This window comes from Eleutherodactylus coqui, chromosome 7, assembly GCF_035609145.1.
Source record: "Eleutherodactylus coqui strain aEleCoq1 chromosome 7, aEleCoq1.hap1, whole genome shotgun sequence".
Classification (NCBI taxonomy): Eukaryota; Metazoa; Chordata; class Amphibia; order Anura; family Eleutherodactylidae; genus Eleutherodactylus; species Eleutherodactylus coqui.
In genome coordinates, this window is record NC_089843.1 from 97257018 (window position 1) to 97269061 (window position 12044).

Sequence of the window (12044 nt, forward strand, 5' to 3'; positions counted from 1 at the left end):
ATACCATTACATGTTGGGCTTAATAATGTTCATTTGGATTCCTTATTCATTGCCAACATAGTCTGCAGCACTCTAGACGAATAGCCATCACTTGATTTCTTAATTGGGGCTCACACCTGAAGACCAGTTTACCAATCAGTATGGTTTTGGAATATGGGAGTCCGGGGTAGGGAGATGTTTCTCCTTGTGGAGAGCACCACAGGAGAGAACACCAGGAATCTTATGTAGGCCATGCAATGTTCCTTGACAAAAAAAAATAGAAATGTAAATAAATGATAAAACGCAAAGAGGGAGTAAAACTGGAGACTTTGGGTCTTTCCGGACATACTAGCAATAACAGGACTGGATATAACAAGGTACAGAGGATTCCACAGACAAGACTGCCGGAACCACCTGAAGCGAACTAGTCCCTGAAGCCGAGCACCCACCTTAAAAAGGACAACTTTACTACAGGACATAGACCAGAGACCAGTCTGAGACTGCCTGATGACAACTACACTAGATACTAACTATCTCATAAGTAAACCCAAAGATCCAACCGAACTACATCACTATTACTGAAGACTGGGATAACTGAAGACTTCAGTAAAGTTTCCTCTGGCAAAGTGTGGCCAGTACATACACAGTATAACTGGCACCCTTAGAGTCATGGGGCCGATTTACATACTTTACAATTTCCACTGATAAGCAGACCGCGTAAGAGACAACCCAGCCAATCTGTAAGTGCTGGCACCATAGGGAGATGTTACTTTCTCGGTGGCCAGTGCTGAATGACAGCATTCATCAAATGCTCCAGGGTGTCATGCTGATGTTACCCCGCTCCTGCCAAGAACCCGAAAGTCACAGCACTGTCGGCTCATGACAGTTATGGAAACCAAACCAGAATACCCATGGAATATAGGAGGAAAGCCATGTAAACCCAGGGAGAACATCCAAACTTTACACAGATATTCACTAAGTCAGATTCAGTCTCAGGACCCTAGCACTGCAAGACAATAGGGATAGCCACTGAGCCATCAGGCTAGCCAACTATGTCCTTTGACATTTGAGGCTGAATAGAATCATCACTAGGATAAAATGTCTCTTTCTGCAATGCACAGTTCCATAAGTGAAACTGTGTATGAAAAGCAAAGGCAATAAACATGTTGTTGCTTCCACAGCCATTTTGACATTTTCTACCTCAAGCTAGAGTTACTTTTAATAAACACTAAAATTGCCTGAATTTCGGTTATTGGCTTCTGCTGTTATGATTCATTTTTAGTCTTTATTTACAAGGTACAGGGCTGCCATGAATCTTATAGCCTGCATCCCTCTTTTTCTGCCATGGGTTAATGTGGTGAAAAATATTTCTGTGATTTGTAATTGGTAATTTTTTTCATTACTTTTATTTTATTTCCCCCCCAGCTGGTCTTTGTTGCTTCTTTCTGTTTATTGCCAGCCCAATGATACAGCAAAGGCAACATAAAGAACTGTTATGCAGTGTAATGCAAGCTTTAATGGTTTAATGGGCCCATTCCTATTTGTCTGTTTAATGGAGGCAAGCTTGAATATGGTTTGGGAAGGAACCCAGAAACATAGTGGTTTTTAGATTGGAGAAGCTACAGCCAAGTGTTGTGTGCATCTGGCAAATTAATTTAACATTGAAATGTTGACCAGATGGGTTAGTGGTTTTTTTCCTTGTTTACAAGGAAATTTGATCCTCTACTGCACTGTGGTTTTATGATATGAACTCCACAATGCCGAATGCCTTCTTCTTCTCCACTCGATCCACTCATTGGGCACTGAGAAGCTTTATAAATCTAATATTAAGGGTGTGTTCACACAAGCGTGTTTTTGTGCGTACATACGCACGCACAAAAACACGCTTCTATTTGCAACAATGCATTCCGTATGGTGTGTTCACATGTCCGTACTTTGCAGGTGCGTGCCTGCAAAGATAGGACATGCGTGCACCATAGGGAATGCACGCATTGTTTTCAATGGTCTGTCGGCACCGCTTAATTGTTTTTCAGGGAAGAGCTTTACATATAAGCTCTTTTCTGAAAAAGAAAAATTTTAGTGTAAAAAAAAAAAAATGCAGGCATTCTCTGCAATGGAGCTGCTGCCGCCGGCGGCTCCATTGAAGTCAATGGTCTGCTAGCACACATGAATTGTTTTTTAGGGAAGAGCTTTACATATGAATGGCGGGCGAGAGCTGGCTGTGATTGGCTGAGCACCTCAGCCAATCACATTCAGCTCTTTCAGCAGGTGGGGATTTTAAATCCCCGCCTGCTGATAGATCAGTATCACAGTGCAGGGGACAGCAGGAGAAGACGCGGCTGTGTCCCGGCAGCTGAAGGGAGGTGAGTATTTTTTTTTTGTTTTTTAAACCACTTTTATTTCATTTTCAGGGAAGGGCTTATAAAGCCCTTCCCTGAAAAAGAATGCAGGGGGCCGGCAGAGCATTGTTTTCAATGAAGCCGCCGGCAGCAGCCACGGCTCCATTGACAACAAGCACTCAGCTGTGTGCACGTGCGTTTTTGCTCGTACCTAGGTGCGGACGTGTGTACGCACCTAAGTACGCACAAAAACACGCTCGTGTGAACGTACCCTAAGACATTTAATCAATTAAGGGTAATCAAAACTATATTCTTATTTTAGCTGTTGGTAGTACGATTATTATTATTGATGCTTGCCTATTTGGGGGGAAGGAGGGAATTATTTTCTCTTTCGTTAATGGATAGAGCTAAATTTAAATGGTTTATCTAAAGGTTCAGCCCCGTTAGGGGTTGTGCCCAGTGCAGATGTAATAATGATCAATAAAAATAAATAACCTATACTATACAATAGGAACGATTGGGACTTTACACCTTTTTAAGTAACCAACAAATATTTTTTAGATGAGCTGAAAACGAACGACTAGCTCTAGTGGGCGAATTATCATATGGTGGCCTGTCGGTGGTCACATGTACAGGGAAAACTATTGCCTAAATTTACTGTTTCTAGTGATAATTCAGATGATCGCCCAGAGTAAAGATACTTTTTGTTCTCTATGCTTATCGAAAAGCTCTGTTCACGTCTTGGTCTTGGCTATATTGGAGGTATACATTGGAGTTATTCTCCAATGTATGCCACAAGAAGTATATATTTTTATATAGTACTTTTTTCACTGTGTCCCTCTTCATAGGAAAGTGCAGTAGACTAATAAGAACTGCAAAACAGAAAGTGTATAACCGAAGCACAATTTTGGCATATTCTAAATGCGTGGGGGGGATCTTGGGACATGTTAGTGGTGTACGCATAGTCCATATATCTCTGACATGGGCAAAAAAAATTGGATGTGAACAAAGCTTTAGAAAAGTCTTACCCTAATAACCTAGCCTGATTAGATAAGTAATGCTTATTAATGGCCCTCTTACACGGGACAACAGTTGTTTAAACATCTGCACGAGCGCTGACGTCACCGGTAAGATCGTCAGCGCTCGTGCACAGTGTTCAAACTGAAAAACTTCTCGCTGGATCGTTGGGTTTTTGCTGGCTTCTCGCTCAGAGCTTCACCTTCTATATAATGTGCTGAGTGGGAGCACTTAGACATAACGAGAAGCCAGCAATCCAGCGATAGTCTTTTTTACTGACTGAAAGTCAGCGATAAGCAACAACGAGCGAATAGTGAGCGATTTTTCTTCTTCTTTCATTAACACTGAAGATTATCACTCAAATTCATTCATTTGAATGAATTTTGAGTGATAACTGTTACGTGTAAATGGACTATAAGGAGTCAATAGCTGGATATAGCCAGTCAAGTAAGGCTTTAATGGAGGCAATAAAAATATAACTTTGTGACAGTTAAAAGATCTCTTCAGCATAAACATGGAGGGTTTCTCCAAATCCTGTTTCATAGGGGCCAGTTGAGAATTATGATATTGTATAAATGCACAGCATCAGCAAAGGATTGTAGAGGATTTCGAAATGGACTAGCAACTCAAACAATATCATTTTTAGTAAGACATTTCATAGGGTGAACTTTCCCTAAAACATGTGCTCAGCTTTTTTCAAAGGCCACATGATTGGCCATTGAATATAATAGGGAGACCATTTGTCCTCTGGAGAGAGCCAGGCAGAGTCAACAGGACCTGAAGTGGCGCAGTGCCTACCTAGCAGCACTGGAATCTTGTTCTAATTGATTGATAGGATTACAGCAGCGAGACACCAACTAAAACACATCTTCAAATGAATGAATGAATGAAGCCAACAAAATATCAGCACTGCTCATGGATGTCACATAAAGCCCAGAATGGATTCCATGATATAGGACTTTATTAAAACAGGAGCACCTGCTGACTTCTATCATTCACCTGAACAGCCTGACCGGAGAGAAGCCCAGGGAAAGGCTGATTTCTAAGCAACCAGCCAGGGGCTTGCTGCTCTGGGATTTTACTGGTCCTCATGAGTCCAACATCATTAAATGCCAAGTGTGGTTGTGCACATTTATTTGCACACTCATCCAGGGAGAGCATGTTAATATTCATTAAAACTTTATAATTGTCTGTTTTTTGAAACATCACACCAGATAGTGCCTTTCTTCATCCTTCCTTTTTTCCTGGGATCCCAAATGGATTCCTCCAGCTTGAAAAAAACAGATTTTTTGATCAACTGTCATCTTTCGGAGACATTTTGTGCAGCCTGACATTTCCTCTTCAGAGGGTGCTACAGTGGAAATGTACGACTACATGGTGAACACTACAAAGTCTCAGCATGGATTGAACAATGTCTTAGGGCCGATTCACACTAGTGTTATTTGTCTCTATCTAGGTATTCCATGGTGGGAGCAGCTAAACAGAAAAAAAAAATAGAAATAAAACGGAAGCGAACAGATAGATTTTAGAGTTGAGCGAACATACTCTGCCGAGCTTGATGCTCATTCTAGTATTAGCGTACTTGATGGTGCTCGTTACTCGAACGAGCATCAAGCTGTGTTCGACCCCGCCCCAGTTTTTGGCTCCTCCCCGAGAGAGAGAGAGAGAGAGAGAAAGAGGCAGGCACCCGGCGTCCCACATACAAAAATGCTTGAGTCTCCCATTGTAGTCAATGGGGTTCGTTACTTGAGTGGAGCTCTCGAATTTTACGAAAAGCTCGACTCGAATAACACGGACCCGAGCATTTGGGTGCTCACTCATCTCTAATAGCTTTCCATTTGCTTCCGTTTTCCATTGACAGGAATGTTAAAAAAAACATGGTAATCCATTTTGTTTCCCTTTATTGAGCTGGAAACAAAAGCGCAGCAGTCTGCACTTGTGCTTCAATTTAAAAAAATGGATCGAAAATTGACAGATGGCCTTCAGTTTCAATGCATGTCTATGGGCACACAAATTGAAGCGTTGTCTTTCTGTTCAGCTGCCCCCACGACAGAATAGCTAGACAGAAAGGAAAAACTCTGGTATGAACTTGGCTAGTGTATAGGGATGCTCCACTTTCATGAAGGAAATGGTAACGCTCTGTTGTCAATTTCCTCATACATTTCCAGAAGGAATAACAGAGGAACAGCACAAAGTTCTAAGAAAAGATGCTTCAAAACAGTTATTGCTTGAGGAATGCAAGTATTTCAAAAAAAAAAACAGACCCGTCAAGAAAGTTGTCCATATAATGAAAAAATATAGAGATTTGGGTCAGATAGGAGGAAAATCCATTTACAGCTAACTTTATAATCCCAGGCCCCGTCATAATCTTGGCAACCCTGCTCAATATAAAACACCTTAACCCTTTCCAATCCACTGTCTGACGTGTGAAGACATTATGATTTAAGGCTGTACAGCTCTGATCTTGGAAGACATCCGTCGGGGTTCTCTTACTGTATATTGCAAGTTGCTCTGCTGTCGGAGCCTATCCAACATGTCGCCTCATGCAGTACTGGCTTTAGCCAGCATATAGCGCCATTGTATAATGGCAGAAAAAGAGTAAGCCCCCAAGGAAAAAACAGGATACAAATTAGATTGGAAAGGGTTAAAAGCCAGGTATTTGAAACCCTTTCAATTGACATATGACATTATGGAGTAAAAAAATCTTGTTTTTATTAGTACCCATGAATGCATCATTTACATTGGTCTACGGGACGTGAGCATTTTCTAGTATGTCTCTCACATCACAACCTGAGAATGTAAATACATTTAGCTTACTAAGTAGAAAACTAATGCAATGTGAATTATTGACCCATTGCAGATTATGATGCCTTAAAAAGCAAGAGATATTAGCATAACCGCTCTGTGCAGCAGAATTTCTTCCAAATATTTGGTTGAGAAGGTTTGTTGGTTTTTTAGCTCAACTTCCAGAATATTAATATTGTTGAATAATGAACCTCATGTCCTCCTACAGTAGAGAGCTTCACATGCAGCGGGGTTTGTCATTTCATACGCTACACATTGATTTGAAGATGCTACTGTATAACCAAATGGCAAGCAACTGGCAGGACTTGAGTAGCTAATGACAAAACACAAGATGCTGCGTATAGCTTTGTTTGCCAATCTACAAACAGAACTTGACGAGACTGAGCTTCTCTTGACAAGTATCAGCATTCTGTTTGCTAGTTGTGACAAATGTTCTCAGATTAAGCCTTTTTGAACAACCAATCACTTAAATCTCTATACAGATTTGTTTGCTTTTCTGGAACTGATTAAATGTTTAGCTGCATACAAGAATAATGAATTCTGTTCTTCCCTAAAGGAACATTTCAAGCTGTGCTTGTTCTTCAAGCTATGCATTAATTTAGGAAGACTTTCAAATGAACGTTGCTCCAAAAAGCATTTTCGGAAGTATTTAAACATAGTGTTCATCTTACTTCGGGGTTGTAAACCATGGTATAATATAGTGACATATTATATTATTCCCCCGAACAGGTGACTATCACGGACAATGGATATCCCTCAAAGTCAACAATTTGTCGAGTCATAGTCAAGGTTCTGGATGAGAATGACAACAAACCCTCGTTTTTGCAAAAGTTTTACAAGATCCAGCTTCCCGAGAAAGAGAAGACTGAGCGGGAAAAAATCACCAAGAGGGATCCAATCTACAGAGTGATTGCTGTAGATAAGGATGACGGTCCAAATGCAGAAATTTCTTATAGCATTGAGGATGGAGATGAACATGGGAAATTCTTTATTGAACCTAAAACCGGGGTAGTTTCATCTAAAAAGCTCTCTGTAGCCGGAGAATACGATATTCTTACGGTAAGTTGAAGTTTGCCTTTTTATGTTATGCATTAATTACATTTCAGAATGTTTTCTTTTTAAATATCAATGTAGTATATTATCTACAAGACGTCAATGTTTCTTAACTAGAGACATAGTACACATATTAGAACATGATAAACAGACATCTGTGTGGCAACCTGGTGGCCATTGTCAGACACCTAATTAGGAAAAACTATCATGGGAAATACAAAAAGGAAGAAAGTTAACAAGGCAGTAGAGAAAAAAAGTGGTGCTAGCAATGGAGGGTTTTTGACCTTTGTCAAGTTTTTCTCTTAATTTAGTTTTTAATTTTATTATGGATAATGCTAGTCTGTGAATTCGAGTCTAATGTAATGCTAGGGAGCCATCAATGAGCAGACGTTGGAGGAGCTCCAGCAGGACACTGTACACATCGTGCAGCATAAATAATAATTACAGTTGTTGCAGCTACTAATTTGTGCTCCTTTGATTTATATGCTTCATGTTTAACTTATAGATTAAAGCTGTTGATAATGGGAGACCTCAGAAATCATCCACCACTCGATTGCATGTAGAATGGATTTCAAAACCAGCACCATTAATGGAACCAATTTCCTTTGACGAAGAGGACTATACCTTCACTGTGATGGAAAGTGATCCTGTTGCTCATATGATTGGCGTTATAAGTGCACAACCTATGGGTTCCCCACTGTGGTTTGACATTACCGGTAAGTAAAGTTCAACCCAAAACAGGGTTCTACTGGTTCGGTTCACTCAACACTACACAGGGGAAATAAGAGAAGCAAGATCATCGATGGCTTCTCAAACAGGAGCCATCTATGATCATGTCAGTGGCTCCACGTTGTATATTAGATACAAAAATTGCATCCTCTCATGTCTAATACGAAGCTTGGAGCCACTGTCATGATTGTAAAGAGTTTCCCAATAATAATTACAATAATACAGTAATCGTAAAGCTTAGATCATCACAATGAAGAATATGCCTATTTTTCCGTCTAGAATGTTGCCAATTTTCTGTTTGCCAGCTTTACATGAGCATAGCCAAACAACCTTTTGGGGAATATGGATAGAGAGGCGTCTGCCACCAGGAACACTCCTCTATTGGCCAGAAGAGAGAACCTCATTTTGAATGGCCGCTATGTCATTCGACATTTTCCCTGTAGCAACCACTGCGGGAAAAATAATGAGGTGACAGCAGGCTCCCTTGGCAAAATCAGCTGTTTGTGGCAACTTGTGCCAATCTAACCATAAGAAATAATTTAAAGAAAAACTGTATCAAGGTGAAAACTGTTACTGTGATGAAGCCTTGTATCCAAACAGTAGACATAATGATGCTAAAATTAATTCCCACACATTTATCATGTTCGTATTGTGCCCTAGTAATATGAAGACTCCACTCTGTTAAGAACATATCGCCCAGTTGCATTGTGCAATTAAAATCTAGCTTATTGTGTATGGACAACGGGCCGTTGCTCTTGTCATGTTGCCAGCTGTTGGTTGGAATTGAATACATTTTCAGTAAGTGATCATCTAAGAGCATAAGTAAAGGTTTATCATTGGCATGGTAATGCTGCTGAAGGCAGTGCTGTAAGTGAATGAAAGCCGAGCCTGAGGGTGGATGTGCAGCAATATAATGCACATTCAAGGCTACCACCATTCTCTTTTATTGCCTCTGTGAAACAAATTCCCCAGCTAATTCACCAGCCAGGAAGTTAGATGCACAGATTTGGAATTTTTTGATGGTGTGGCGTAGATTCCAGTCATAACTGATCTAATGTAAAGCTGTGAGACACACAGGTTTTCTTAACCTATTAACTCTCTAAGCTTTCTGAAAAGTATAATGGAAATGGAATAACTTGTAAAGTAAGATAAATGCAGGCTGTAATATTTTATATAGTTTCCTCAGTCACTTTTCTGCAAGCTAGATGTGGTTCTATTAAATCACATGGTAATTGCACTTTTTTAATCTCACTCAAGATTGGTGTCACTGATTAGCGTTGACACATGAAGCAGGCGGCCAGGTGACTACCGCTAATCGCTTCTGTCATCAACTGCCACCTCTTTTTTGGCTTTTAATCTCAAAGAAATATGTTTCTGGGAGACAAGACTATTCTTTACAACTCTCTAAAATTTGTTTTTTGATATGTGTAGAATTGACTGGATCTGCTGTTTCACTGTCATTGGAGATGGATGTGACATGGGTACCAGAATACAAAGAGGATAGCGGAATTATAAAAATATCAATTTTTGTTATAAAAAGTAACTAAAAAAAGGGGATTGGTTATGCCATTGTTTAGAGCACAGTTTAGATAATACGGAAATTCCACAGGTCTGTTTCGGCATACTGACTACTGCTAACTAGAACTAAAAACAGCTTTTAGATAAACTAGGTAGTTCAACAGTTAGCAATTATAATATCGATAATGCATATTAAATAAAGACCAAGTAGTATGTTAACAACCTCTTGAAACTCAGTAATTGTGGCGAGCCATGAAATATTGATAGCACACAGAACAGCATTAAATGCTTACTCCCTAACCCTGTGCATGTGTGCATTTTCAGCTTTTATTGCGGCCGACCTCACTTACAACCTGCAGCTGAAGGTTTTTTCTATGTTCACTAGCGATTTGTGTCTCAATGTCCCTTTGCATGTTTCTGGCTTCCTCTATTGTCCCAGAAAATAGCTTCTTGTGATGGCCTCTGCAAGAAATGCTAGTCTCTGGAAGATGGTTGCACCACTGGACAGCTCCTGTAATAACCTCTAGTGTCCATAATTTCTCCCCACATGGCGGAGCTGTCATTACTTTCTCAGCAGCCCTGCACTGCCATCTTAGACTGCAGCCCCTCTGCTGGATGTGTAGCTGGAGACTGCTGCACTCTCCCTCTCTTTTCAGCAGTGCATCAGGCCCAGTGGAGAATGGAGGCTGTAAAGGGGAAAAGCCATCTGCAGCACAGAATGGCTTCTCCTTACACAGCACCAGGGGACAGAGCAGTAGAGACAGGAGACTAATAAGGCAGCGCTAAGAGACAAATCATGGGGGCACAGATCAAGTATATTTAAAAATCAATAAAATATAAGACTTTATTAATAATCTGTTATATGAAAACATCTATGCCTGCACTAGAGAAATCAGTGCAGGTACAGCTGGAACTCCCTGTTCATCTATGCAATTAGCTAGATAAAGAGAGATTTCTCAGCACCATCTTCACCTAGCTGCATAGCTGAATAGGGGGTTTGTACGAAACATGTACAGAATAGGCTGGTAACATATATTGAAAAAATTCTTAGAATCACCTATTCTAGACATTTTAGGAAATAAAGTAAAATACATCTACTCTTTAACCATGGAAACTAGGTGTTAGAGATCACCCATGCAGAATGACAACTGACTAATGCTTGAAAGTAATGGGAGTGATTACAGGCAAACTGTCGGAGGAGAGTGAGGTAAAAGAAAAATAAAAAACAGCGATAGAATCAGTGAAGAGTCGTCTATAAGGCTATGCAGCCGGTTTGACTTGTCAGAAGACGTGACAGCTCCTCTTTAAATAACTTCAATGGGAAACTGCGGCATGAACTCCAAACAAAGACTCAGCTATAAGTGGGGGCAAAGTGACTGTTCAATTGTAAAAAAAAATAGGTAGACAAGAGGTTAATAATAAAAACATCCAATATTCTTTCACAGTCTTGGAACACAACTTTGCAAGAAACTAAGGAGTCAGTGTGTCTCCAGAATCGTGTATTTTCTGATTCTAGAATGCGAGTAATAATTCCAGGCGTTCTAACAGTGTCTATTTGATATTTTCCCATCTCCATTCTTAGCAGTTTATTTGTATGCATGTTTACATGTTCAGAGAAGGTTGCCCCATCCATCTGCTGATCCTCGACTTTGTTTTAATCCCACCAGATGCTGTGCAATTATGCACAGTTTCAGAAAGATTTATCTGTTAACTGCTGTTTATACATTGCAGATATATGTTACTAACTGTAATTACAATGCCGCCGCTAATGTGTGTTTATATATTTAATGCATTATCTAAGGATTTGTGACAAGTGCTTTTATTTGTGGCTCTGTGCCTGTCATGCCGAGTAAGAGTGAGCTGGGAGGCAGCGGCGCTGGACTTGTGTCCTTCTGGCTGGAGATGCTATATCCCCTGGCTAGTTCTGGTTGCCTAGTTTTCAGTTTAGCTTGGGAAGCCTTCCGCAGTGTGCTGTCAGATGTTTCAGTATGTCTCACATCATGTCTCATATCACATGTCATTAAACTTTACGTTGTGATACGGAGCAGTTTCCATCTGGACTCGGAATCAATAAGGTGTAACTGCAGGAAAGACGTGGAGACATTGACGGTTCGACTGATGCAAACAGCACAGCGACATGTCATTGGAACTATTTATTGAATACTTTATTGATAACATATTTTTGTGTCTAAGAAAACTTTATTTGTTCCTGTTAGCTTATTGTAAAATATAATGGAAAATAACTTTGATTTTGGAAAAAGTTTGAATTTGTGGTCGGGACATCGATAATTAAAAATATAGGATTTTGAATTTAGAATGTTTCAAGGACATACACAGGGAGAAATAAATTACTTACAATCATGAGCCAAAGTCATTATACAATGCAAAGTATGTCCATGCAGTTCAAAATTAATGAAAATGTTTGTGTACTTGGTCACTTTCATGGACCAGCCCCCAGATATAGTCGCCCATCATATTCTCGTTGTATTGTCCTTGATAGTGATGCTCAAACTGCTGCATATCTTGGTGGAACCTTTCTTCTTGCTCCTCGAAGTATGCTCCCATGTTCTGATTGGATTTAAGTAGATGAGAATCCAGGATATG

The 12044-nt window shown here is 40.1% G+C and overlaps 1 protein-coding gene across 6 annotated transcripts in view; it reads left to right on the top strand.

Annotated features, from left to right (window-relative positions):
• The window catches only part of FAT1 (FAT atypical cadherin 1), a 235408-nt gene that overhangs the window by 135399 nt on the left and 87965 nt on the right, over positions 1-12044 (top strand). For all 6 annotated transcript variants that reach the window (XM_066573420.1, XM_066573418.1, XM_066573422.1 and 3 more), the window contains exons 5-6: positions 6870-7199; positions 7699-7909. In XM_066573420.1, coding sequence (XP_066429517.1) covers positions 6870-7199; positions 7699-7909 — 541 coding nt within the window. The remainder of the gene's footprint in view (positions 1-6869; positions 7200-7698; positions 7910-12044) is intronic.